Source organism: Capsicum annuum, chromosome 4 (genome assembly GCF_002878395.1).
Source record: "Capsicum annuum cultivar UCD-10X-F1 chromosome 4, UCD10Xv1.1, whole genome shotgun sequence".
Taxonomy (NCBI): domain Eukaryota; kingdom Viridiplantae; phylum Streptophyta; class Magnoliopsida; order Solanales; family Solanaceae; genus Capsicum; species Capsicum annuum.
Genome location: NC_061114.1, coordinates 230,161,775 through 230,188,963, shown reverse-complemented (window position 1 = coordinate 230,188,963; position 27,189 = coordinate 230,161,775). Strand labels below are relative to the sequence as shown.

The window sequence follows — 27,189 nt, the reverse complement described above, 5'->3', positions numbered from 1 at the left end:
ATCTTGCCCCAGCGCAATTTATATGAAATATATGTTACTCTGCCATTGAGGCCGTTTGGTTAATTCAGCTGAAGCTAGTGTATGGGTTCAGAATAGTTCGGAGTCTTCTTTGGTTTTCGAAGAAAAGGAGAAACAAGATAGAAATTCCAGTTTGGCTAAGTTGAAAGAGTCAGTCATAGATTAGAAAGTAGATGTTTTCTCCGAAGGGGAGATGGTGTGTTGTGATATCGGGATAGACTATGTGTGCCGTGTGTTGATGGTTTGAGGAAGCGTATTTTGGCAGAAACGCATGATGCGCGTTACTCTATTCACCTAGGAGCCACCAAGATGTACCGCGATTTGCGGAAAATCTATTGATGGAGTGGCAAAGAGGGATATTACAGAGTTTGTAGTTAAGTGTGCTACTTGTCAACAGGTTAAGGTTGAGCAAAAGCCTAGTGGCACTTTGCAGGAGTTTAGTATTCCCACTTGGAAGTGGGAAGAGTTGAACATGGATTTTGTGACAGGGCTGCCCCATTCGCGTCGTCAGCATGGTTCGATTCGGGTTATTGTAGACAGAATAACCAAGCCAACTCATTTCTTACTAGTTCATACTTCCTATTCAGCCGAGGATTATGCTAAGATGTATATTAGCGAGTTAGTCAGATTGCATGAAGTTTCTTTATCCATCGTTTCAGATAGAGGTACTCAGTTTACCTCTCACTTTTGGAAAGTCTTTCAAAAGGGTCTTGGTACCCAAGTTTATCTCAGTTCAGCTTTTTACCCTCAGGCCGATGGTCAGACAGAAAGGACAATTCAGACCCTAGAGGATATGTTGAGGGCGTGCGTTCTTGATTTTAAAGGAAGTTAGGATGATATATTAGTTTACAGTCAGTCCCGGCAGGATCATCTTACTCACTTGCAGAATGAACTCCTTGGTGGTTAAACAGTCAAAATGCCAATTTGGACAGACTTCTGTTACTTATTTGGGTCATATTATTTCTTCCAGCATCGGGCAAGTTGACCCCAAAAAAATTCAATCTATTGAATCATGGCCGCTGTCTTTCTTTCTTAAAGAAGTTCATGGATTTTTGGGCTTAACAGGTTATTATCGACGATTTGCGAAGGGATATGCCCAACTTGCTTCACCACTCACCAACCTTCTAAAAAAGGATTCCTTTGTTTGGTCTGATAAGGCCTCCACAACATTTTTTGACCTCAAACGAGCCTTTAGTTCTGTTTCAGTTCTTGCATTGCCAGACTTCTCGAAAGTGTTCTTTGTTAAAACTAATGCTTCTGGTATTGGAATTGGAGCAGTGTTGTCTCAAGAAGGGCACCCCATTGCTTTTTTTAGTCAAAAATTATCTCCCAGAATGCAAGTGACTTCTACCTACACGAGGGAAATATTTGCTATTACCCAAGCTGTCCAAAAGTGGCATCAATACCTTTTGGGTCGCAAATTCACCATCATCACTGACCAACAGCCATTGAAATCCCTTACGAGTCAAGTGATTCAGACACTAGAACAACAACAATGGCTATGTAAATTGATTGGTTATAACTTTGAGATTGTCTAACAGCCTGAAAAATTGAATTCAACCACTGATGCCTTATCCAGAAGCCTTGATGGCTCTCACCATGGCTATTACAGAAATGACTTTGGTTGACAAACTCAAGCAATTGAACAAAATTGATGCTTATTTGCTTCAAATCCAGCATTAGTTGTGCAATGTTCCTGACTTCATGCCTCACTTCACCTTCCAAGAAGGTCTGCTTCTTTTTCGTAAGCGTCTGATTATTCCCCCGGATCTGGCACTAAATGTTTGCTCTTAGAAGAATGAAATTCTTCTAAAATTGGAGGTCATACTGGTATTGTGCGGTCTTTTCACCGCATTTCATCCAATTTCTTTTAGACGGGTATGCTCAATGATGTCAAGCAGTTCGTCCTAAATTGCCAAGTCTGCCAGCAAATGAAAGATACACATTCGAAACCTCCTGAACTTCTTCTTCCATTTCCTATACGTGCTGCAATTTTTGAGGATATTTCTATGGATTTTATCACTGTCCTCCCACCTTCTCAGGGTCGCACAATCATTCTAATAATTGTGGACAGATTGTCGAAATATGGCCATTTCATTGCCTTGCCCCCAAAATTCACTAGTCATAAGGTCGCAAAAGTGTTTGTCGAAGAATACATTCGACTACATGGCTTTCCTTCCTCAATTGTTTCAGACCGCGATCCTATTTTCTTGTCTGATTTTTGGGTTGAGATCAATACACTTCAAGGAACTAAATTAGCCAAGAGATCAGCTTATCACCCGCAATCGGATGGACAAACGGAGGCTCTTAACAAGTGTCTTGAGATGTATCTTCGATGTTTTGTTGCGGATATCCCTACTACTTGGTTTCTTCTACTCCCGTGGGCCGAATTTGGGTACAACACTTCATACCAACATAGCTCTAAGCTTACTTCTTTTGAAGTTGTTTAACGGTAGCTCGATACATCATGGATGACACTTTCAATCCAGATGTGGTAGAGTCCCTTTGTCGCCGATATGAAACGTTGTCCCCCTTAAAGTCCAACTTGCAGGTTGCCCAGGAACGTATGAAGCGGAATACTGACAAAGGATGCAAAGATATAAGCTTTGAGATTAGAGATTGGGTATGTGTTCGATTATGTCCCTATAGGCAGCTCTCTATTCGCCTTCAGTGCCATACAAAACTTAGTCAAAGATTCTTTGGGCCATTTAAGGTGCTCCATCGTGTGGGTGAGGTTGCCTACAAACTGGATATCCTATCTTCCTCCAAAATACACCCTGTCTTTCATGTTTTGGTTCTACGAAAGTGTTTAGGGAAACCTGATCAACAGGTTACTCCCATTGATCTTATAGACCAAGACTCTTCTTTGCGGCTCATACCTGAGGACATTTTGGAGCAGCATATTGTCACAAGGGGAGGCCATCAGATAACCCAGTTCTTGGTCAAATAGCAGGTCTTGCCTCTTTCTAAGGCCACTTGGGAAGACCTTTCTGCACTCACTCATCAGTTTCCCGACTTGAACCTTGAGGACAAGGTTCGTCTTCATGAAGGTGGCAATGTAGCAAACCAACAGGACCACTCGGGTACACTAAGGCGCAGTAGTGAGGACAAACAGTCCTCAAAATACCTGGTTGAGTATGTGGTCCCAAAGGCCAACAGAGGACCACTACCTCTGCCAAATACTGCTGCACATATTGCACCAGCTGCCAAGAAACATCCAAATGAAGACCCTCCTATATAAACATCACAAGAGTTTTAGAGTAGGGCATGGAAGAACTTGCATCTTATTTTCTTAGCTAAAATTTTAGCAATCTGGAATCTCTCTTTTTTGTTTTCTCCCTTTTTATCTATCTTTTGCCTTGTGTTTTTCCTAAGTTGAGAATTGCTACATTGTAGTTTTTCCCTATCAGTTGAATAGAATTTCGAATCGTTCCACAGAGCCACAATATACATCACGAGTTCGATAAAATTCAATAATTTTGTCACAAATTTCATTCAATAACTTGTCAAAGGAGATGGAAACTCTTGACATGTTGAGGAGAGATTTTGATATTGCTAGGATATATTGAAACCTTTTATTTTCTACGTATTCATTTGCCTTATCCAGTACGAGTGTGTTGTTAGGCATTTCATTGTCTACACTAGATGTCTGTCGTAATGCCGGTTCCCATGCATCAGTGCCAAAAAGCTCCTCTACTATTTTTCTGATTGCTTCTTTCTTTGGTTGCTTAGTCCTTTCGGGAGAAGAATCTCTATTTTTCGTCAAATAATGACAAGGAGAGAATACTTCATCTATAAATAAAGAGAGAAGCATCAACTTTACAAACATATATGTGTGTGTGCGTGAAAAGTGATTACTAAAGAATTTGGAGAGTAATTTGATCATTTTATGTTTTTTATTTCAGAATAAATTATTCTAGTATTATTATACCATTAAAAGGAGGAATAACTTATTCTTGTACGAATTGTTAGTCGGGATAAGTTATAGAAGGAAAAAGAGATTCTAATTTTGTTGATCAAGCGACACCCGAATTTCTCAATCTTAGGAGAATATTGTGTTGTATTATTGTAAGTTCTATATTTCAAACATTTCCTGAAAGCAGACGTCATGTTTTAAATCTTAATGCAGGCACCTTTCAATTCATAGTTGTGAATCTCACACCTAGTAATGAAAATATTTCTGAAACTCACACAGAAAAAAGAAAGTGCGCAAGATAAAAATAAAAACAACTTGGACAAAAAAAAGAAGTGACTTGGAGAAAAAGAAATAAAAGTGACTCAGACAAATATTTTTTATCGATAACCTCAGACCAATCAATCGAATTAATCATTGATCAAGAAATAAATTTTGTTCTTCTTACTTATAAGATTGTGATTCGATCTTCGCGACCAAACACGAGACAAAAATTCTACCCCAAAACTATTTATTTTTATTTTATTTCATGACTATTTATTTTATGGGTAAAATTCAGAAATAGCACACTTATCAAATTAATTATGAGTTTGATAATTATATAATTTAGCAATATGTATTTTGTATTTTTACAAACTGTTGCTACAAAAATACAAATACATATGATTTTTACTGTCTTTACGATCGATATGTATTTTGTATTTTTACAAAATGTCACTATAAAAATATAAATAAATACAAATACATATGCTACAAAATATAATTTGATAAATATGTTATTTTCTATAATTTAAAACCCTCGAAGGTACTATGTCCCATTTGAATGGTACAATTAGGAGCAGCATAGCATTAGGGTTTTATCAAAGTTGGATAATATTAGCAATTTTCCATCAACAACAAACCGCTCTATAATTCCCACAATTTCCAGTTCCTCTTGATTACCGAAAAAAAAAAAAAAAAATCAAACATGGAGAAAGAACCTGTTCCTTCATCAATTACCGCAGAAGAACCTGAACCCAAAAAGCAAAAAATGTCCATAACTTCCGACGACGAAGAAGAATACGACGCCTCCGCCGCCGACGGAGCCGGAGATGGTGCAGCACCGGCACGGAAACCGAGGTACAAGCGTCGGAAAATAGCAATATTCTTTGCTTACTGTGGCGTAGGTTATCAAGGTATGCAGAAGAATCCAGGAGCTAAAACAATCGAAGGTGATTTAGAAGAAGCACTTTATCAAGCAGGTGGCGTGCCTGATCATGACAAGTGTCAACCTAGAAGGTACGATTGGGCTCGTTCTGCTCGTACTGATAAAGGCGTTAGTGCTGTAGGTCAAGTAGTTTCGGGTCGGTTTTACGTCGACCCGCCAGGTTTTGTTGATCGATTGAATTCTATTCTAGCTCCGCAAATCCGGATCTTCGGGTTTAAACGGACAACGAATGCGTTTAATGCTAAGAAGTTTTGTGATAAGCGAAGATATGTGTATTTGGTTCCTGTTTTTGCTCTTGATCCATGTGCACATCGTGATAGAGAGAGTGTTTTAGCTAGTTTAGGATCTGGAAATGAGCTTGTTAAGTGCTTACATTGTTCAGAACGGGGTCGTAAAGTCATTGGAGCAATGGGGAAACGCGTTTACGATCCAAAAACTAAGTCGGTAATTGTTGTTGATGCACCAACAAGTGAAGGTAATGCAGTAATTGAAAATGGAGATTCTTTAAGTGAGAATGTTGAAGAAATGAACGATGAGAATGCTAAAGTAGTTGAAGAACGGGTGCAAGAGAGTGTCTTTAGCTATGGAGAGAAAGAGAAAGAGAGATTTAATCGAATTTTGAAGTACTATGAAGGAACTCATAATTTTCATAATTTCACGACGAGGACAAAAGCTGATGACCCTGCTGCGAAGAGATATATCATTTCGTTTAATGCAAATACAGTAGTTAATGTTCAAGGCATTGAATTTGTGAAGTGTGAGGTTATTGGCCAGAGCTTCATGCTTCATCAAATCCGTAAAATGATTGGTCTTGCTGTAGCTATCATGAGAAACTGTGCTCCTGAATCCTTAATTGTAACTGCCTTCCGAAGGTATGTGTTAGTGTTTTACTATTTGTTAGTTATTCTGCTTTTAGTTTTGAGTAGGTAAGTGTGGTTTAATTTGATACCATTTGATCAAATCAGGGATGTCAACATCAATGTTCCCATGGCGCCTGAGGTTGGATTATATTTGGACGAATGCTTTTTCACCTCGTATAACAGTAAGTGGAAGGATACTCATGAAGAAGTGTCTCTGACAGCTTATTCAGAGATGGCCGAAGAATTCAAAATGAAGCATATCTATAGTCATATTGCATTGACGGAGCACAAGGAAGGGACAATGGGCGTATGGCTGCATTCCCTGAACCATCGTAATTATCCTGATCTGCGTGCCGTGGATCTTGGTAAACCTGCTGGTGATGGTTCAGAAGTTGTTGAAGTTGTTGAAACTGCTGTTGATGCTGGTTTAGGTGTTGTCAACAATGGTGAGAGTACCGATAATGTTAATTCTACTGGTGCTGGTGATAGTCCAGACGTTACTAAAACTGTTGTGGAGGCTGGTTTAGGTGCTGCTAACAATGGTGAGAGCACTGATAATGTTGATTTTGCTGGTGCTGGTTCAGCAGTTACTGAAACTGTTATTGTGGCTGATTTAGGCTCCATCAATAATGGTGAGAGCACTGATAATGTTACCTCTGCTGGTGCTGGTGCTGGTTCTGGTTCTGAGGTTTGTAAAACTGTTGTTGAGGCTGATTTAGTTGCTATCAACAATGGTGAGAGTACCAATGCAACAAATGGCGAGGCAGGGCATGATGCTGATTTGGTTGACTCGTAGGCTATTATGCCGTGTCAAACAACTCTCTGCATTTCGTGGCACCAATATCATGTAAACTTTTTCCCTATTTGTTCTATTCTTTCGAGGGAAACTCCAAGTAGCAAATACAGAAAGATCTTGATCCTATTTCTAGAATATGTCAAATCAAGTCTTGAAACTTCGTTAAGTTTGCTAAAGGTTTAGTTTTTGTTGAAATGGAGCAAGATGGTTCAGTTTTTGTTGAAGTGAACAAACTTAATTTGATAAATTATATGTTTCTATTTAATATTGACATGGCAAGATGGACTTTTGAAGTTTATCAATTTGGTTAAGAGAACACTTCATTCTCTTTCCATGTTCAATACTAGTGTAGTTTTAGTTTTGGTGGAAGGCTTGATCTACTCTCTGTGCTGTATCAACTAAGTATGGCGATTCTTAAGCCAATTTTCTCAGGTATCACTGTTAGAGTAAAGGTTCTTTGGCTGCCAAATCAAAGCATCTCGTAACTAAATAAGCCAATTTCTCAGGTATCACGGTTAGGAGTAAAGGTTCTTGGGCTGCCAAATCAGAGTGTCTCGTAACTAAACAAGCCAATTTCTCAGGTATCACGGTTAGGAGTAAAGGTTCTTGGGCTGCCAAATCAAAGTGACTCTAATTCTAAGCGAGCGTTGTTGACTTCTCGTTGTTGATATGATAGCGTCCAAGTTTCTACTTTCGAGTTAGCATGCCAGGCGTATCTCCTGATTCCTGTACATGAGGTACGGAAGTGTAGTGTTCGTTCTTGGTCTACTAATGTGTTTCACAAGCAGTGGAGCAGGTTGTTTAATCTGATACAACTCACAAAGCCTTATGAACCCTTATTTACAGGTCAATCAAAGGTACCGTCAATCGGATTAACGTATAAAAACATGTTTATCAGTGGGTGATTTGACCGTCTGATTGACTAACAGATTATTAATTTTTCAAATTACCAACATATTTTAAACGATTATTCGAAATTAATTTAATTTTTTAAACCAATTAGCTCATTTGACTAGTGATTAGTCAATAAATTGTGCAGTCCAACTTTTTGTTATAATGAATAATCACACTCTTTTCTTGTGTGACCAAAGAAAATGACATCTTTATGCGTAGAAAATGGTTTCGTTTTGTTATAGTCTATTTCTCTCTGCTTCTTATAATTACAGATAATAATAATTGTAATTATGTTATAAATGTATTTACATTGTAGTGAATGTCCATCAACATCTACTTTATATCTATTAGTATTTGAAACATCCATCTTTTACTCAGATTAGGAGTAAATTTCCGTCTTTTACTCAGACTAGGAGTAAATTTCCCCTATAAATAGAGGGGTTTGTTCATTGTATTTACAATATTATGATCTCTCATCAGAGAAGAAATAAGAATCACTCTATCTATTCTCTCTACTCTTCTTCTTTATTCTTTATTGTTTTATAACACGTTATCAGCACAGAATCTCTACTTTATTTCAATTAGTCAGACGGTAAGCTTGAATCTTGGTATGGGTAAGATATCTACGCGTGATGAAACACTTTAATAAACTGAAAATTTTGATGGCTGATAAATAATGAATTTGTATAAGGAATATATAATTTTCTATGTACGTACAACCACTAGCCACTGTTGCTTATTTTAAAGTTAACTTTTAAGGGATAAAAAAACAAAAATCTACATTATATGTATGTAATTTGCTGCCAATGTTCTGTGTTGGTTACTTTTGCCGTAGCTAGCCACGTTTTTTTTTCCTTTACATAAATTGTTATGACAGTATAGCCACGGCATGTGTATTGCTACTTATATGTCCTATTGTTTTGAGTACGGGAAAATTTGAAAATCCTACATATCGTTGAGTGTTAATGTTATTGTATTAATTTTGTAGAATTTATCCTCAACAATCTTGTAAATTGGATATCTCATTGTGCACAGTAGATGTGTTAGTAAACTTTATCTGTATTTCAATATCTAATTTTCAGGTTGAGTTGCAATATACAAAACCATGATGTTGATTGAATAATAATGCAAGTGAAAAAATGTTAATATGTCATTGTTGGCTTGTTCGATATATCTTGTAGATTAAATATTAATTTATTTTGATTTTACTCACTTATAATCATATTCTATCGACGCATACAAACAAATTTTGGTGATGTTAGATCAAGATAAAAGTTAATTTACCTGCCAAATTCAATGAGGCAATGCCTGATAAGAACGAATTGGATTCGTTCATTCCACCAAATTAAGAATCAAGTTCTATTGAACTTTGATGTCATTGGTTAAATGATAATATACTGGACTCAAGTCCCATCGATTTATTGCCTAAGACGCTTTTATATGGATACAACATTGAGTTTGAATCTCAACGCCCATACTGGTAATATTATGATGGCTAAAGCAAAATAATGGGTGTTTGGTGAAAAGTCATGAAATTCGACCCATTGAATATGCTTCATTCCATGAAGTGCATGCGATAGCAATATATGATAAGTCTGAAATATGACAACTTATTTCATTCTTGAGGTGTATGTGGTAGCAGTGCATAATATGTTTGAAAGAAGACAAGTGATTGAATGCACGAATATACGCATGAAGGGACAATATGATAATGATCATCATAAGTGATCATATTTTCACACCCTTATATGATTATAAGATATGCTAGAGAAAAATTCTGTACATCATATATATGCCTCGATTTGCTTCTGAAGTAGCAAAATCTTGAAAGAGGTTATAAGCTATCATAATGTGATAGGCTTAAAGCACGACTATATTCCATTCCTAGGGAATGAAAAACTTATTAATGCAAATGTGCACTTGATTGTGATTGTATCACAACTCACCTCCGAAAGAGGTTGAATAATTTTAAAATCTACTTCTAAAGTAGTAAATCTGAAATTTATTCATGTAATAGTAAATCTGAAATTTACCAAAGAAAAAGTACATGTCATGGTAAACTTGGAGTTTATTAGAATAAAAGTTCATAAATTGATATGAACGATTATGACATCTCGAAGATGTGCATGTATTGAAGAACTAGAAGATTCTTCAAGAATTGTTTATGTTGTTTATTCTCATGATAAGTTGGTTGGGCCAACTAATATTGGGATTGGATCCCTTCAAATCTGAAAACTATAAAAGGAGAATAAGAGTCCGTTCATCTATCATGTATGTGATATGCTAAAATGATGCATGGATAATGTAACACCTCGTATTCAAGTACGTGTATTGATCTTATTTATATGGAATTAATTTTTTTTATTTTTTTTATACCGAAATTGGCTCGTCAATGGTTCCATGCGAAGGTTATTGAATAAGCTTTCCAACGATATAAAGATTTCCAAAAACGGATAGATTTCGGATATAATCGAGCACGTTCGAAACTATAAAATGGTGGTCGGAATATTTGGGAATAGTAAATGTGCAGGAAAATTTCCTGCACACAAATTACTGAGGCCAACCAAATTTTTGGGTCAACTTAGAACGATCATAACTCCCTTAATATAATGAACTGGGAGAGCTGCGACCTATGAAAAGAAAGATCTTTGAGTCTTATTTCCAATGAAATTGGTTTCATCCAAATCCAACATCTGAGTAAGGAGTTATACTCGTTTTACTTCATCCTATCAAAACAGATTTTTAGGGTCAACTTCAAATGATCATAACTCCTTGTACAGGATGAACTGGGTGGCCTACTTTGTATGAAATGAAAGCCCTTTGAATTATCCTTCCAACGATACCAATTTCACCCAAATTCGATATTGGAGCAAAGAGTTATGGTCGATCTACTTTAGCTTATCAAAACAGTCTACCAAAGGACAGATTTGACATTATTTAAATTTTAAAGGCATTTTGGTCATTTCCTATTATATTATGGACGGGAATATGTGTATATATACATGTATATGAGTTCAAAAACTCATTTTCATCATCAATCATTGAGGAAGAACAAACTCTAGCCAAATTTGACCTTTAAATTACTTTTGATTCAACCGTTGAAATTCCAAAGTAATTCGATAACTGTGTTTGTCATCTCGAGAGCTTCGAACGGCACCTATTATTTGTGCAAACAGGATTGCATAATCAAGAGGTGAATTCTAAGGTATGAATATTGTTTGCCTTTGTTCTTTTCCATATGTATATGTGTGATAGAGGATTATATGTATTGGTTGTTATTGAAAGGTGATGGAAATAGGGTTATGGACTATTTTTGCATGGTTTGGTTGTATTGAATTGTGGAAGGTGGATATGGTAATTGAGTTATGGAAGGTGGATATGGTGATATACTATTGAATTGATGATTATTTATGTCTATGACTCAATTTGATTTAATGGATTGGTTGGAAGGATAAATGAATCCAAACTTGATATTGGAGGATATTGTATGAATATGCATGACATGTGAATGTAATTGGAGTATAAGAGGGTTAAAGTGACACCCTTTATGGTGTAATTAAGGTTTACTACTTAACCACTAGTTTGGTGAATTCAAATAATTGAATTGTGACGTTTGGTTGCTAATACTAGATTGCTATATATGTTCATTGTAGATAAGTAATTCGAAAAGACGGAAAGTCCATTTGGGACTAGTATTGAAGGTTGACAATCAGGTATGTAAAGCATACTCTATACCATATCTTTGGCATGAAAGTGAACAATTGTTCTATTAAGAAAGTTTCCAAAGTTATTCAGTAACATATGATCCATAATGGTTTTGTATGATGTCCTACGTTACCAATGAACTTGTTTCCACCCTACAAGATGTCAAGACATTCCAATACTTACTTGTTTTCCAAATCTTACATGTTTATCGCACTAATGAATGTCAGAAGGTATCCGGTTACTCAAACAAGATCCATGTGCTATTAATGACTCCAAAACATTTCATTGATATATCAATAAGTTCTTACTTTATTGTTATGGAATTGATGACTCCAAAACACTTCATTGATGTGCCAATGAGTTCTTACTTCATTGTTATTGCATTGATGGTCTATTTATATGTCTCTTATTGATGTATCATTATTTCAAAGTATCAAAAATGCAGTGGCTACCGAAATAACAATCTCAAAGATTAATTGAACTAAGTGAAGGAAGTTCTCTCTTATCGGGTGGTATCCCAGTGGCGTAAGCCTATCATGGGTCGATCCCCATTTATGTGTTTATGGGTGGTATCCTAGGGGCATAGCCCTATCATGGGTCGATCCCAGTTGATATGTACTGGAGGTAGCCTAATGGTTACAGTACAGTACAGTAATGATTACAAAGATGATAAGAACGAAGGTAAAGTGACTGAATAAATACAATGTACAGGTTGTCACAAGTTCTAGTAAGTGTGGTCCACTCCTATTACGATTTATTCATTTGTTTCTGATTTCTATTGAGCTCCTATATCATTTGTGATTATATACAGCTTTACATACTCAGTACATATTTTGTACTGGCGTTTCCCACGGGGAACCTGCATTTCATGCTGCAGGCACAGGTACTTCAGTTTATACACCGCACAAGTAGGAGCCAGGATATCCAGCTGCTTTTGGTGAGCTCCAGTTTATCAAGTGACATGAAGTGATGCATTTTGGTAAGCGTAAAACTTATTTGATTTGCAGTCCAGACACTTGAAGATGTCACTCATGAAATATTGAACATTATCACTTGACAAAACTTATGTAAAAACTTTTAAGAATTCTAACTGCTTGAACCATATAAAAGTTTCTGGGAAACTTATTTATAATCCTTATATTGTATAAGCTTATTGCTTGAACATCATTGGAACTCTTGGAGAGATTTCAAAGAAATAGATTATTTGCTGAAATTCGAAATATGTCGAATTGGATTGGTTATGAAGTATCATATCTTAGTGCAATTGATACACTCATGTACCTTGCAAATACTACAAGGCCTATAGCCTTTTCAGTCAATTTGTTTGCAAGGTATATTTCTACTCTTACTATGAGACATCAAAATGGGATAACACACATGAGCTTGTTTTATTCTAAAGATTGCAGTCCCGATCTTATTAGTCATGCTGATGTTGGGTACTTATCTAACCCGCATAAAGCTCAGTCTCAAATAGGCTATGTGTTCATATGTGGTGGTACTGCCATATCTTGGAGATATACAAAGCAGTCTATCGTAGCCACTTCATCGAATCATGCTGAGATAATAGCTATTCATGAAGCAAGTTGAGAACGTGTATGGTTGAGATCCATGATACATCTCATTCGAGAAAAATATGGTGTGAAATATGACAATCTATCCATAATTTTATACAGAGATAATTCAACATACATAACATATCTTAAGGGAGGATTCATAAATGGAGATAGTACGAAACACATTTTGTCAAAGCTTTTCTACATATATGAGCTACAAAAGAATGATGATATTAACGTGCAACAGATTCGTTCAACTGACAATGTGAATGATTTATTCACCAAATCTTCTCCAATTGCAACTTTCAAGAAGATGCTGCACAAGATCGAGATGCAAAGGTCAAGGATGTTCTCATTAGAAGAAGTTAATATGCATTGTACTCTTTTTTCCTTACGAGGTTTTGTCTCACTCGATTTCCCTTGTAAGTTTTTTAATGAGGCAGCTGAAATGTATATTATTAGAGATGCGTACTCTTTTTCCTCCAGTAGATTTTTTTTCTACTAGGTTTGACACATTATCTACCAATTAGACATTCAAGGAGAGTATTATAAACGTATTCTATCAAGATCTACTTTGATATCTATTAGGATTTAAATTTATTCATTGTATTTATAATCTTATTATCTCTCATCCCTCAACAAAAAGAATTAAGAATCACTCCTCTCTTCTTTATTTACAATCACTATCTCTATTCTCTCTAATAATCTTCTTGTCTATTCTTTATTGTTTATAACAAATTCTCATTAATAAGTTGACATTTTGATAAGAAATATTTATATTCGCTTAGCTAATTTTGTCGATTTCCCTTTTCTTTCCAAAGCTTCATATCAAGGCACATGCTATTGTATTCCAATAAGTATTATCTAAAACCATGTCGGTTGACCATGACTGGTCAGAACTTCCACCGGAGCTCCACCATGGCTTGTCGGAACTCTCACCAGAGCTCCACCGTGATTGGTCGGAGCTTCCACCGGAGCTTCTCCACACAATCGCAAATTACCTAATTAACCTTACCGATTACCTCCATTTCCGAGCAGTTTGCTCCACTTGGCGATCCTCAACTCCGGCGACTCCAATAAACCTCCCTTGTCAGCTCCCATGGTTAATGCTCCCAAAAAACCGGTCGAACCGGCGTGGTTTTATCAACTTCGTTGACAACAAGCTCCACTTCCTCAACCTCCCCGAAGCTTCAAACCGGCGCCGACGTTGCGGTTCTTCTCACGGCTGGCTCATCATCGTCGATGAATCATCGCCGTTGATTTTAATGATCAATCCAATCACAAAAGTGACGTTCAATCTTCCGCCGGTTACGCAGTTTCCGAATGTATTGAATTTTGATTTTTACAGCGTCGGGAGAGAATATACAGTGCGATCATCCGACGGAGAGGTGTATACTCGTAACTTGAAGGAAATGTGTGATTTGTTTATTAGAAAAGTTGTGATTTCTAGTAGTCCTTCGCGTGATCCGAATTTTATTGTTATGGCAATACTTAATGAAACAGGTGAGCTTGCTTACTGCAAAAATGGGGAAAATTTATGGAACTTTATTGACGAAGCGCGGTTTTATGCAGAGGATGTTATATATTTTGAAGGATTGTTTTATGCTGTTCATAAATCTGGTGAAATTGCTGTTTGTGATGTTACTGGTAATTCGCCTAGTGTTTCGTTTATTGAAACTCCGAGGCAAATTGGAGGTGATATGCAGTATTTGGTTAGAACAAATGATGAGTTTTTACTCGTGACGAGATATTTGGAGCTTGATATTGATGCTGCGTATCATCAGCTTGATGTTGTGTATAAGACAGTTGAATTTTGTGTGTTTAGGTTGGTCTTAGAAGGGCCTAGATGGGAGAAGATTAGTTGTTTGGGTGATAAGATGTTGTTTTTAGGAGAAAATTCGTCGTTGGCATTGTTGGCGTCTGATTTTCCTGGATGTGTCGGAAACAGGATTTACTTTACTGATGATTATTGTGAGGCTAATTATGATGGTGTCAATGGGAATCATGATTTAGGTTATTACAAGTTAGAGGATGGTAGTATTGAAGCGTTGTCCTGCTATCCCCGCAATTCACATTCTATGCTTCGTTGGCCTCCTCCAATTTGGTTCACTCCAAATCCATGTTGATAATGTAAGTGTTCCTCACCTTTTTCGTGCATGTAAGGTTGTTTCACTTGGTGAACTGTATTTCTAGTTTGAATCGATTTTAAGATATTTGAAGCACAACTCAACTTAGTAGAAATAGACTGCGCACAACTGACTCTTTAAAACTTGTATTGAGATATTTGTATCCCCAATACAACTGAAATCTGACCATATAGTGCCAATAATAAGATTGCAGTTAGGGACTTTAGGGACAAGACATCGGTGAGCATTAGTTATCTCCAACGAAACCCCAGATTCTGACTATTTCAAGGCAAATAAATTGCTTCCTTTGGCCTAGAAAATGTTAGCTTGTGTTGATTTTGTGGATGTGCTATATATAGGGAGTCTTTGGTTAAAATGTAGTAGCACCAGATGCATTAGTCCTATCAGAATAATTTAAGTTTTGCTACATTATGCATAAAGAACTGAGCAATTACCTATTCCATTCGGTAGTAATTGGGGATCATGTATTCAGTCATCTATCTAACTGACGTTAATTTCCTTGTCAAATCGGCTAAGAAATATTGAGTTACTCCAACTTCTTGGGAAACCGTTATCTTATGTTTCCTGTGTCTGTTTTTCTTTGAATAGGCAACTCATGTAATTTCCAGAGTTTTTTCCCACCAATTACCTGGCTAGCTTAATCAGAATTTATGGTTTCTAGCTCTACCATGACTCTGTAATTTTGAGATTTGCATAACTGCATATGTTTCTTGAAATATTTGTTTTGCGGAAGGTTCTTTTACGGCTTGGATGGGGAATAAGTTAATTTAGAAAAATAGGCAAAAGATAGAACTTTTTGATAGAAGTGTTCATCCATCCTCTATTTTGTTCTCTCCTTGCAGTGTATAATACCTTTTGAATCGTGCTGTTATCTCGTTGCGGTGGACTTTGGTGAATTCCTCCATTGAGGTGGTTTGTGAATATGTTATTCCGGCCATAGTTCAATTTGATGCATGGAATTACTTTGTATATGAATTGCAAACAATCAATAGTGGTGTGCTGTAAGTAAACCTGTATCTACATTTTCTTGATGCAGTCTGTGTGATCGCAACATTCCCTGTAATCAAATGTTCATGTGCTGTAAATAAACTGTACCAGCATATTTATGTATGCCTGCAACATTTCCATGTAATGATCTTTCTGCTTCTGTCTTATGTTTCTGTAAATACCTTCACTTTTGTTGTGAACAACTAATTAGCTTTAGCTAGAATTCAGGGTCAGGAGGTCTATTCTTGTAGTACCAGTTAGATGAGTATACTAACCGGAAAGCTAAGTCCATATTGGTGACATATTTTAACTAAGCTTGAGAAATGCTTGAAATTTGGAAAATTAGAATGATTGCATTGGAAGGGTTGTAGAATAAAAATGTTATTACATCATAGTTGCATTGAAAGAATAATTCATCTGCAATTTTAAACAGTCACTGAAGAAAACCGAAGAAATTGGAGACTACCTAGAATTTGCCTGTGTTTATTTGGGAGGGCTATCAGTACGATGCCAAACGGCCTTAACCATATGGAATCACCGAAGACATTATAGTAGTCCGTGTGTTTCCGGTTGAAGATTCTTTTTAAGATCTTGCAATTGAACCTATTGCCATTTTGAAATTTGCTTCTGAATTTAATTTATTGATGTTTAGTAATCTTTACATAGATATATACCTAGGTTTCAAAAATATTGGGTTTGGTTGAACCTGTAGCAAACATCTACATGGTACATCCGCCTCTGACTGCCCTGTCCTCCAATTCTATTCTCGTGTTTCCTGTTATCCAAGCGATCCTAAAGCGATGTCTTCTCCCGAGAGCTCTCTAAACTTAGCCTCCAAGGTTCAGTATATGTGTCACCACTTCCTAACTTCTGCGCCTTAAATGTACTGCTGGTTTTAGAGAAGAAATGAGGAAAGAAGCTCTGTCCGTTGGAAGTGATAGGAAGAGTTGTTGCGTTTTGCTACAAACCAGAATATTACGTCTCTTACTGTTTATCGAAGAAACAAAATCTATTGCTACTCATTTGTTTTTTTAGTTTTACAGTCCAAACAAAACCAAGAATTGGTAACGCCACACATAATCACAAAGCATTTTACAGCTATTCTAACAGTAAAATACTAGTAATGCTTGAAGATAAAACATACTAGCAGCCTAAGAGGCCGGCAAACATTATCAGTTCAGCCCATCTAAGACCACCTTAAGATAGTTCTCTTTTTTAACTAAGCAATACACCTCATTGAGTACATTGACACAGCAGGTTCAACAGTAGAATCAATATAAACCCTGGGATGATCTCCCTCTATTCCATAATCCATGATCGGACGATAGTCATCAAGCTCCTCTTCGTGATCATACACAAACTCGGGCATTTCTATCTCCTTTCTCTTTACGTGTTCCCACAAGAACTCTAGCCTTGTCACATAATTCAGCTTCCAATACACCCTGCAATTACATCCACCATATAATATCTTAGAGTTGCTCTTTAAGGTCAGCTAAATAAAAAATATTACTGTAATACTTATTAGTCAGATTATTATAATATGCCAGTCTCCAAACCTTCTATTATGTATTATGGGGCATTCCTTTAAGCGTCAACGGGGATTTCACCAATTCAATATTTTAAGTTGGCAGGTGCAAAGGCCATTAGATATATTATACGACTTTTATGACAGTAGGTGGCACACTCTTCATTACTATAGATGATAGGCGTGATTAGCTCTGAAATGGATGGGTCGGATTATTCTTTTTCCATATGAAGTTTGCTACCTCCGGTGGGATTTTACTAGGTATGTTATTGCTGTTGTTGCAAAAGTTTGGTACCAGCATTGAGATTCGATTAATTCAAAGTCGGATCGTAAGGCCCACTTAATGGGAAAACACTCTACCTGAGTTTTGTCATTCTTCTGAGACCTCGGTCTCATTAAGAGTAGAAGCATCTTATTTACTCCACAATTATGACAATCTATGATTTTTGTAAGAAAGTGAAATGTATAGTGACTTGGGAAAAGTTATTACCCTCCGGTGAAGATGAGACGACCAAAAAGTGCAAGGAAGAATCGAGACTGCAGGCTTGGATGAAGAAAATAAACAGCATTCAGACGAGCTTTCACGTTTTCTGGCATAGCATCGCAGACTGATCGGAGAGCAGTTATTCCAGGGAAATTTTCAGTTCTGTTAACCCCTGTATGCAGGTACACTATAGAGAATTTTCTCTGCTCTAAACTTGGATATATCTTCTCTTGTAGATACTTGTTCACTGTCTCCACACTTACAACCCTTGCTGATAAAATCAACCAGTATAATAAACAAAATCAGAATTAGGATAACAAAGATAGATGGATGTGAGAACAAAGTAACGATACTCTTAATGGTGTGATGTCTTTTGGTGAAAATTGTGCGGATTGCTCAGAACGGACAGTATTACACCATGTTAAGAGTGTTCTTTTGGTTGACTTAGCCTGACAGAAACACGTACACATAAAAAACAAAGTACTAAATTTTGTAACTGTTAAAAGTGGTGTGTGTGTTCAAGATAACAGCAATCTGATTCAATGATTCTTCATTAAGCAAGATTAAGATTGAAAACTAACCAGGGAAAAGTTTGCCGATGACGCGAAGGATGGAGCAACCACGTTTATCTTTACCTTGAATCTTGAAGATTTGGAGTTTGTGTATGAGTTTTTCTTGTTCTGATATGGAGATGGTCATCAAAGAAGTTGGAGAATTCATGGTTTTCTTTTTGCAGACCAGTGACTTTGGCAAGAAAGTTGATAGAAAACAGTTTTTTGTATTACAGGTACCTTTTTTAAAAAGAAAGTATGGGGTGGGGCCTATGGGTTATATCTTGTTTATTAAAGAACAATTAATAATTGAGAATTGATTCGGAGGGGGTCGTTTCTTGCAACTTGCAAGTTTATATACTTATAGGAGCAGGTAGAAGTGATGATAACGGGTCATAACTCAATCCGTCTAAACATGACTCATCTTGAGTTTGACCATAGACTTTGAAATTTTATTCATATGAACATGACTCATCCTGTGTTGGATCATAGACTTTGAAAAGTTATCTTCAAATATCTATTTGACTATGAAATTGGTTAGATTTTAAAAATCTAATCTTAAAATATTTTCAATTTCTCAAACAGGGGTACATACCAGTCATTTTTTTTTCCAAGGAAAATGCATATTCAAATAAAACTTTTAATTCCGAAAAACATAATCTCAAAATACTCAAAATTTTAAGTTCCAACTTGAAGATCTATGGCCAAACCAGGAGGAAGTATCGCTCCTTTTTCTTATTTTGTACCTTTATTGTATTTTGTTTGTCTAGTTACGCTACCTTATTTGTTTTGACCTTATAGTTCAATAAGTTATTTCGAGTTTTATAGCATGAATTCAAGTCAATAAATGAATCATAATGTACCTATTTAAACTTGAATAGATTAGATGAGTAGCTAAAAATGAGCTGATTTGTTCGCTTATAGAAGGTAAGCCGAATTTCTCTAAGATTTAAGCTTTAAAGTCTTAACAACGACTTGAAATACATAATTCGTAAATTTCATAACGAATACATAAAATTGGGTTCGGTTGAATTAGGGATTGTTTGTAGTAATAATTTGTGTGGGCAGTGCATGCATGGGCCTTGTATGTTCAGGACTAGAGCCAAACCGATTGATAAAGGGGGTATATTCTGAGAATCTTCTTCTTTCTGGGACAATGGCTTACTATATCTGCCACGTTTCTTTCTCGATCTTGATGATTATATCTTTTCTACAGTATATAAATATAAACTTATGGATAATATAGGAATCATGGAGGCTGAAAGTACTCTGCAGCCTGCTCTTTGCCTTTGTCACCATTCGAATATTGTGAACTAAGAGTACTCGCAAATTAAAGTAAGAATATAAATCGTGCAACTAGGCGCGCAGAATGTGCGTGATAGGCCGATCCCGCTGCGGTGCGGACAGGGGAGGATATAGGTTTTGAATTATAACAGAGTCGTCTTAATAAATTAGTGGTTTAAAGTTAAATTTTAATAGAAGGTCGTATAAAGATACCTAATAAATACTATTCTAATAATTTAGAGTTGTCTTATTTACTAGTATAATAATTTAGAGTTGTCTTATTTACTTATTTATTGAAGGAGAGTCACTACTCTAATAATTTAGAGTTGTCTTATTTACTAGTATAATAATTTAGAGTTGTCTTATTTACTTATTTAGTATAATAATTTAGAGTTGTCTTATTTACTTATTTATTGAAGAGAGTCTTAGAGTTGTCTTATTTACTTATTTATTGAAGAGAGTCTTGGAGTAACTGGTAAAGTTGCAGCCATATGACTGGAATAATTCAGAGTTGTCTTATTTACTACTATAATAATTTAGAGTTGTCTTATTTACTTATTTATTATTGAAGGGGAATCGTAACTGGTAATAATTTAGAGTTGTCTTATTTACTTATTTATTGAAGGTGAGTCGTAATTGGTAATAATTTAGAGTTGTCTTATTTACTACTATAATAATTTAGAGTTGTCTTATTTACTTATTTATTGAAGGGGATTCTTGGAGTAACTGATAAAGTTGCAGCCATATGACCAGGAAGAGTAACTGGTAAAGTTGCTGTCATGTGACCAGGAGGTCACGGGTTCAAGCCTTGGAAACAACCTCTGAAATGCAAAGTAAGGCTGCGTACGATACACCCTTGTGGTGGGGCCCTTCCCCCGACACCGCGCATAGCGGTAGCTTTAGTGCACTGGGCTGCCCTGTTTTTTTATTTATTTATTCTTGCATGATAGTTGTTTCGATGTAGTATTTTTAAAAGACATTAACCTTTAACTTCACATAGTAATATGATTATTAATAAAAGTAAAGATTAATTCTTGTTAATAAGATGTTAGTCATTTGTTTGCAATGCATTAATTTGGATGTTGTTGTTAAAATTTTATTTATTAATATAAAGTTTGAGTGTTGTAGTTCAAAGTTCTAAAATATTTCTTGTAAAAATGAAATAATTTTTTCTCCTTTTTATTATTATTATTTTTTAGATATTTTTTAAAAATGTATTTCACAATCTTCATTATTATTTAAGCAAAGTTGAAATTATAGAGTTTACTATTAAAAATTTTGAGGCCTGACCTCAAATTTTTTGAGGCCTAAAGCAAAGGTTTTACTAACGTTACCCTTGAGTCATCCCTGGATTATAATGTGGATACTTAAATGATCAACAATCATATAAGCGATATGTATCGACATATACAACAATAATTTAGTGTAATTCCATAAGTAGAATATACAGAGGGTGGTGTACACTTAGTCTTATCCCTACAGTGAGACTATTTCACATAGACGCTTAGTTGAACTAAAACATAAGAAACGAGTATATATGTAAAAAACAATCAAAGAGAGAACGATATCAACAACAAATAATATGGTTATTGAGAGGATCGATTAGTCTTGGTAATACTAAAATCGAAGAACAGGCATATAAAAAGAGAACGATATCAACAACAAATAATACGGTTATTGAGAGAATCGATTAATCCTGTAATCCTAAAATCGAAGAATAGGCATATATGTCAACTACATGCCATGTGTTGTGTGTACTCATCTTAATCATGTCATTAATAGGTAACTAACTTTACAATTGATATGTGGAGCCAAATAGCTACTGAACCTAGTTAGTGCATGCAAGTAAAGTTCGAGCTTACCTGTCTTTTGGCACCAGTATTTGATACTTAACACTCGTTCGTTGAGATTTTTTTCAGATTCAATTAGTAGGTATCCATAGGTTTGATTAATCCAGCTCCTTGTCGTGTAAGGCCTATTTAATTAATAAATGTTTTCTACCAATAATTTTTTTTGTTTTTTTGAACTTAAATTTGAAATCTCTAATTATTAGCGGAGAAAACATATTTATCTCATTAACGACGATACTACCAATTCTGTTCAGATGGAAAAACAAAGAAGGCCCACAGGGTTTTTATTGTCTAGGCCCTTTGATAATAGCTTGATAGAGACATAATACTTATCGATTATCTTTAGTTATTTTCATATCATTGAAGTATAAATAACATAAATATCAATCATTTTGAAAGTATTTATACCCTCTCTCACTTTTTTAATTACTTTACTCTTTCTTCCTATTAATATATATAATATAGTCGACATATACATAGTATTTTATGTATATGTTGAAATTTTTGTAGTATATTTAGGGAATTGAGATTTTTTGTAATATTGGAAATATAAATTGGATATTAAATGACGGTAGAAAAAAGAAAGAAATGGCAATGACCAGTTGATATTGACATTTGAAAGGCCATTTTAATTTATTTTATTGAGACCAATGGACCCTCGAGCAATAATTAGAACTTAAAGAATGATGGGTATACGTATGAATTGTAACCTCGAAAAGAGGTAGTAGTAGTAGTATTTTATGTAGAATAACACAAACTATTTATCCTATTTTTAAGTCTAAATAAGTTCTTGCTTGAACCATGATACAAGTGCTATAGTGTCTTATGTTTCTTTGGTCTTTACGTAGTGTTTGTATTTGTTTTGATGTTTGACTAATTCAAATTTGATTGAAAAGTTTAATTTTAGAAATAAAGCCCAAGTTGAAAAGTTTAATTTTAGAAACAAAGCCCAAATTAAAAAGTTTAATTTAAGAAACAAAACCCTTCATAATAAAGGCAACTTCAATTTGACAGCTCGAATTTATTTTCTTTTTTTAATTATTGAAGATAAAAGAATATTTATCATTGGATCATTGATCTTTGATGGTGTAGCTTTCCTTACCAATCCATCTAGTTTCTACTGCCTCCGTCTCATTTTACTCGTCTCAAATTGAGATGACACAACTATTAAGAAAAATAATACTCGTCCCAAATTGAGATGACTCAACTATTAAGAAAAATAATAAATAGCATAGATAGTTTACCATAGTACCTCTATTAAATGATGTTTACATTTTAATTTAAAGAAAAAATAATTAATGCAAAGGGTAAACTATGAAAAAAAAATTTCTTGTCTTGATAAGTAAAAAAGGACAAGTAAAATGAGACACCAAATTAGAAAATTTGGGACGGATAAAATGGGACGGAGGGAGTATTATTGTTGGATTGGGCCGGTGATGTTTGAAGATAGGATAAACAATATAAATCTCATCCTTGATAAAACTAATTACATAAGATTTCGGATTGACTTTCTCTCTCTCAGATTTGAAAAAATACTTATATATATCGTTGTATCTCATACGTATCTGCAGTGTATGATGAAATTGTTATGCCTAAAATTATGAAAATAAAATCAGAAATCAATATTGTCTTTCCTAATCAACAGTTGTAATTAATGCACTAATTTTGTGGAGGCTTAAAAATAGTAACTGTAATTCAAATTCAAAAAATATTCAAACATCACCATGATTTTTTTATTTTTTTTATTTGAAATTGCGATTTGAAATTCAATTTGAAAAAAAAAAAAGAAGCCAAATACATCTATTTTCTTTCGTTTTCCGAAATCAATAGGAAAAGAGTCGATATTTATTTATGCATACCAACAGACTGTCAAAAACAAAAAAGATAACCTTATACAATACTTCAATATGTATGTGTCCCCCTTATACATAGTATATCTATGTATAATGTTATCATGAAAATTAATGTAAAATATAAGTTTTCTAAATATACAATGTAACCTTATACATAGTATATCTATGTATAATGTTATCAAGAAAATTAATATAAAATATAAACTTTCTAAATGTATAACGTAACCTTATACATATTATAACATAACTTATAAGGTTACAATTGTTAAGTGTAATATACCCAACATATATCAAAATATATCAACTTAAAGTATTATAAAAAAGTATTAACGTATAAGAAATCATTTACTGAAGTAAATTAAGATTATAAAAAATATACCTTTCTAATGTATAATGTAAATATCTAAAGTATAATGTGACCATAAAACCAACAAAGCTTAAGTGCCGGAAAGAGGAGGCAGAATTGGAGGAGGAATTTTTTTTCATCAACACGTGAAAAAAATTGAAAAAAAAAAAAACTTGCAAATTGAGAATAAAATGCGTCGAAATTCATAAATTTAGTACAAAAGATGATTTTGAAAAATGAAAAATTCGATAAAGTGAAAAACTCACAAAATATATAATTTTCGCTGGAGAATGAGAAATCAACGACAAGTTGCCGGCGATAGGAGAGAGAGATGTTGAGCTTGGGTGAACAATTTGAAATTTCTCAGATCACTTTAGCTTAGTTGTAGGCGTAAATAAGGGAGCACAGATATGAAGCAAAAACTGGTGCACGAAAAAAGAAGTAAAATATGGTATTTTGATATGTATGAGGGGACGAGAGAAAAAGAATAAATTTAAGGAATTTTATGTAATTAATAAGGGATTTTTGTAATTACTTTGAGGAAGAAGGACTTTATGTAATACTTAATTGTTAATTTGTGTATATATGTTAACTTGCAAAGTTATTCGACAACTTTGGTAGTTGTTGAATAACTTCGCAAAGTTGTCGAACAACTATCAAGTTGTTCGACAACTGCATAAAGTTGTTGGAACGAAAATATTTTTAAAAAAAAAACTGAATTTTTTTTTGTCCCTTTCACCTAATTTTTAAAACTTGAAGTACCCTCACTTAATTTGGAATCTTGTTTGTCCCTGTTAATCCCAAGTCCCTGTTGTTGTTGTATTTCAAACTTGTTAGGCCTGAACCCCCGAGCTACATCAAACCCTGTTTGAACAAACCTGGTAAACACAAGTTCCGAACTAGTCGGTTCAAATTTTATTGGGTCAAACCCGGTCCGATCTAGCCCCTTGACAACTCTAATTCGAACTAAATTTTTTTGAAAAAAATGAAACCTCTTATTTATGATAATAAGAAAATATAGATATTGTATAAAATTCAATATCTTTTCAAATTCTCATAATAAAAAAAAAAATTATAAGTTTCTTGAATAATGACATAGTAATGCACTAAATCTTTATTCTATATCATCAAGCTCTAATTTTCAATTTTACAAGTTACAACTAATTTTAATTATTCATCAAAAAAATTCTTATAATCAATTACATAAAAAAACAATTTGTATGTATTCAGAAAAGTTACAATTAATATTGAGAAAAGTTCATTATTTGTTTATGTTGCGAGCTGGGGTGCTTCTTCGTTTTTTAGAATCGCATTTGACATTTTTTATTTTTTTTTTCTTTTCATTCAGATTTTCAACCAGGGTTTCATCTACTGAGCTTTGAGGACAAAAAAAAATAACACCTGCTATGACGAACACCGCAATGATCACCGCAATGATGATAACCCATAAACCCATAAAATGTCCTCAACTTTTGACTCTAATTCAATCATCTCCCGAATCATTATCATTTTGCAACCAGGGTCGTCTCAATAAAATTAGTCGCCTAAAGCCAAACTTAAACAAGAAGCCTTAAATATATAAATATACATACAAAATAATAGTATAATAATTTTGAGTTATTTTTTTGTTGTCGTATATTGATTGTTTTTTGTGTAATATTTTTAAAAGACACATACATGACCTTTAACTAACTTCACATATAATTTGATTATTAATAAAAGATTAATTCTAGTTAATAAGATGTTGGATATTTGTTTGCAATATATTAACTTGGATGTTATTGCTAAAACATTAATTATTAATATGAAGTTTGAGTTATTTAATTCAAAGTTCTAAAATATCTTTTATAAAAATTAGATAGCTCTTTCTTTTTGTATTTTTTTTAGAGAGAAGTTTTAAAGAACCCCCTAAACCTGTAAGGCTTTATTTAGTGAACACCTAAACTATTGGTTGTCTTAAGCCCCCCCCCCCCCCCCCCCCACCCCCGGTTATTTCAATACATTGTGTACCTCCTCATAGGCCAAAGACCACGATCGTGTAAAACACGCACATATATGTCCACAAGGATAAATAATATAAGATCCTTTTCCATATTTATCCTATATCAAAAATCACTCACTTTCAATCCCTAAAACTTTGCGTAAGCTTTTAGTGAAGAAGAGGGGTGAATTTTTTGAGTTTTTCTTTGCTCCAAAATAGAGAAAAATTGAAGCTTTGAGGAAATATTTATTTTTTGGATTGAATTTTATTCGATTAAGTAAGTTATTATCTTTAAAAAAATGTGTTTTTTCGTTTGTTTTCTTTGTGTTAAAATATGGGTTTTTTTTCCGGTTTAGTGTTTCCTACTAGATTTCAATTACTGTTTCATTTAAGGATTTGATTTAAAGCATAGAAATCATATTGAAAGAAAAGTATTTTGCGAAATTTTGAAAGTGATAGAGGAGAAGAGAGAGTTAATACGAAGAAAAGAGAAAGATGAGGGCCTTGAAACTGTGAAAAAATAAAGAGAAATGATGATTTTTTAATTTTTACTGTTGGAATAAAATGATGTGGTAAATATTTTCGTCCCTCGGACACCTTATTACGTTTGCACTCAGTTTTCATGTCAGGTGGAGCACGAGGGGGGAAAACTTTATTTTGTATGAGATGCACCATGTCATACTTGTATGAGGGATTTATTATTTGACATGTGAAATTTGTGGGTCCCAACTTTCATTACTTTGCCATATTCTTTTCTCCATAACCTTCTCCCTCACGACCTTTTTATTTTAATTCATGTTCTCACATTTTTTTATTTTTCAAAAATTCCAGTCGATTTTTTGTTTTGGATTCTTACATTCTCTTTCAACGTCTTTCATAGCAATTGATTTTGAATTTTTATTTTGTTATTTTACAAAACTTTTGTGTGTATATTAATTAATGTAATTTAAAATTTATAATATGCACCGAACAATTGCACTATGTCACCCATATTGACATACTCATTCCATCTCAAGAGAAAAATTAGAGTTGACGTTATGTTTGATCATGAATGTAACGTGGAGTTATTTTTGAATTTTTGTGAGAGAAGTAAGTAGGCATTTGACCATAAATATTGTTTACAATATTTTGTAATACGTTTTCACTTTATTTAGAAATACTTGTTTGGCCATGAAAATCAAATATGTATTTCGAAATATGTTTTCATAATTTTTTATTTTTTGACAAAAAAAATT

The 27,189-nt window shown here is 34.4% G+C and overlaps 3 protein-coding genes across 3 annotated transcripts; 2 read left to right on the top strand and 1 right to left on the bottom strand.

Moving 5' to 3' along the window:
• Positions 1 to 4,757: 4,757 nt before the first annotated feature.
• Positions 4,758 to 7,065, top strand: LOC107866821 (tRNA pseudouridine synthase A). Its single transcript, XM_016712820.2, has 2 exons — positions 4,758 to 6,010; positions 6,104 to 7,065. Exons 1-2 carry the CDS (start codon positions 4,899 to 4,901, stop codon positions 6,792 to 6,794), a joined length of 1,803 nt encoding a protein of 600 aa, XP_016568306.2. The 5' UTR covers positions 4,758 to 4,898; the 3' UTR covers positions 6,795 to 7,065.
• Positions 7,066 to 13,667: 6,602 nt separating this feature from the next.
• Positions 13,668 to 16,247, top strand: LOC107866819 (F-box protein SKIP23). The gene is made up of 2 exons (XM_016712818.2): positions 13,668 to 15,076; positions 15,936 to 16,247. Exon 1 carries the CDS (start codon positions 13,819 to 13,821, stop codon positions 15,070 to 15,072), a length of 1,254 nt encoding a protein of 417 aa, XP_016568304.2. The 5' UTR covers positions 13,668 to 13,818; the 3' UTR covers positions 15,073 to 15,076; positions 15,936 to 16,247.
• A 910-nt stretch (positions 16,248 to 17,157) lies between these two features.
• Positions 17,158 to 18,973, bottom strand: LOC107866820 (ganglioside-induced differentiation-associated protein 2). Its single transcript, XM_016712819.2, has 3 exons — positions 18,671 to 18,973; positions 18,096 to 18,360; positions 17,158 to 17,522 (listed from the first exon to the last, which is right to left on the bottom strand). Exons 1-3 carry the CDS (start codon positions 18,807 to 18,809, stop codon positions 17,300 to 17,302), a joined length of 627 nt encoding a protein of 208 aa, XP_016568305.2. The 5' UTR covers positions 18,810 to 18,973; the 3' UTR covers positions 17,158 to 17,299.
• Positions 18,974 to 27,189: the final 8,216 nt, after the last annotated feature.

What these genes read in the sequence shown, in the direction of transcription:
- LOC107866821 (XM_016712820.2), top strand. Translation starts at nt 4,899, where the DNA reads ATGGAGAAAGAACCTGTTCCTTCATCAATTACCGCAGAAGAACCTGAA. An exon ending in ATTGTAACTGCCTTCCGAAG is followed by an intron (nt 6,011 to 6,103) that starts GTATGTGTTAGT and finishes TGATCAAATCAG; the next exon opens with GGATGTCAACATCAATGTTC.
- LOC107866819 (XM_016712818.2), top strand. Translation starts at nt 13,819, where the DNA reads ATGTCGGTTGACCATGACTGGTCAGAACTTCCACCGGAGCTCCACCAT.
- LOC107866820 (XM_016712819.2), bottom strand. Translation starts at nt 18,809, where the DNA reads ATGAATTCTCCAACTTCTTTGATGACCATCTCCATATCAGAACAAGAA. An exon ending in CATCGGCAAACTTTTCCCTG is followed by an intron (nt 18,361 to 18,670) that starts GTTAGTTTTCAA and finishes TGATTTTATCAG; the next exon opens with CAAGGGTTGTAAGTGTGGAG. An exon ending in CGTCTCATCTTCACCGGAGG is followed by an intron (nt 17,523 to 18,095) that starts GTAATAACTTTT and finishes ATGTAATTGCAG; the next exon opens with GGTGTATTGGAAGCTGAATT.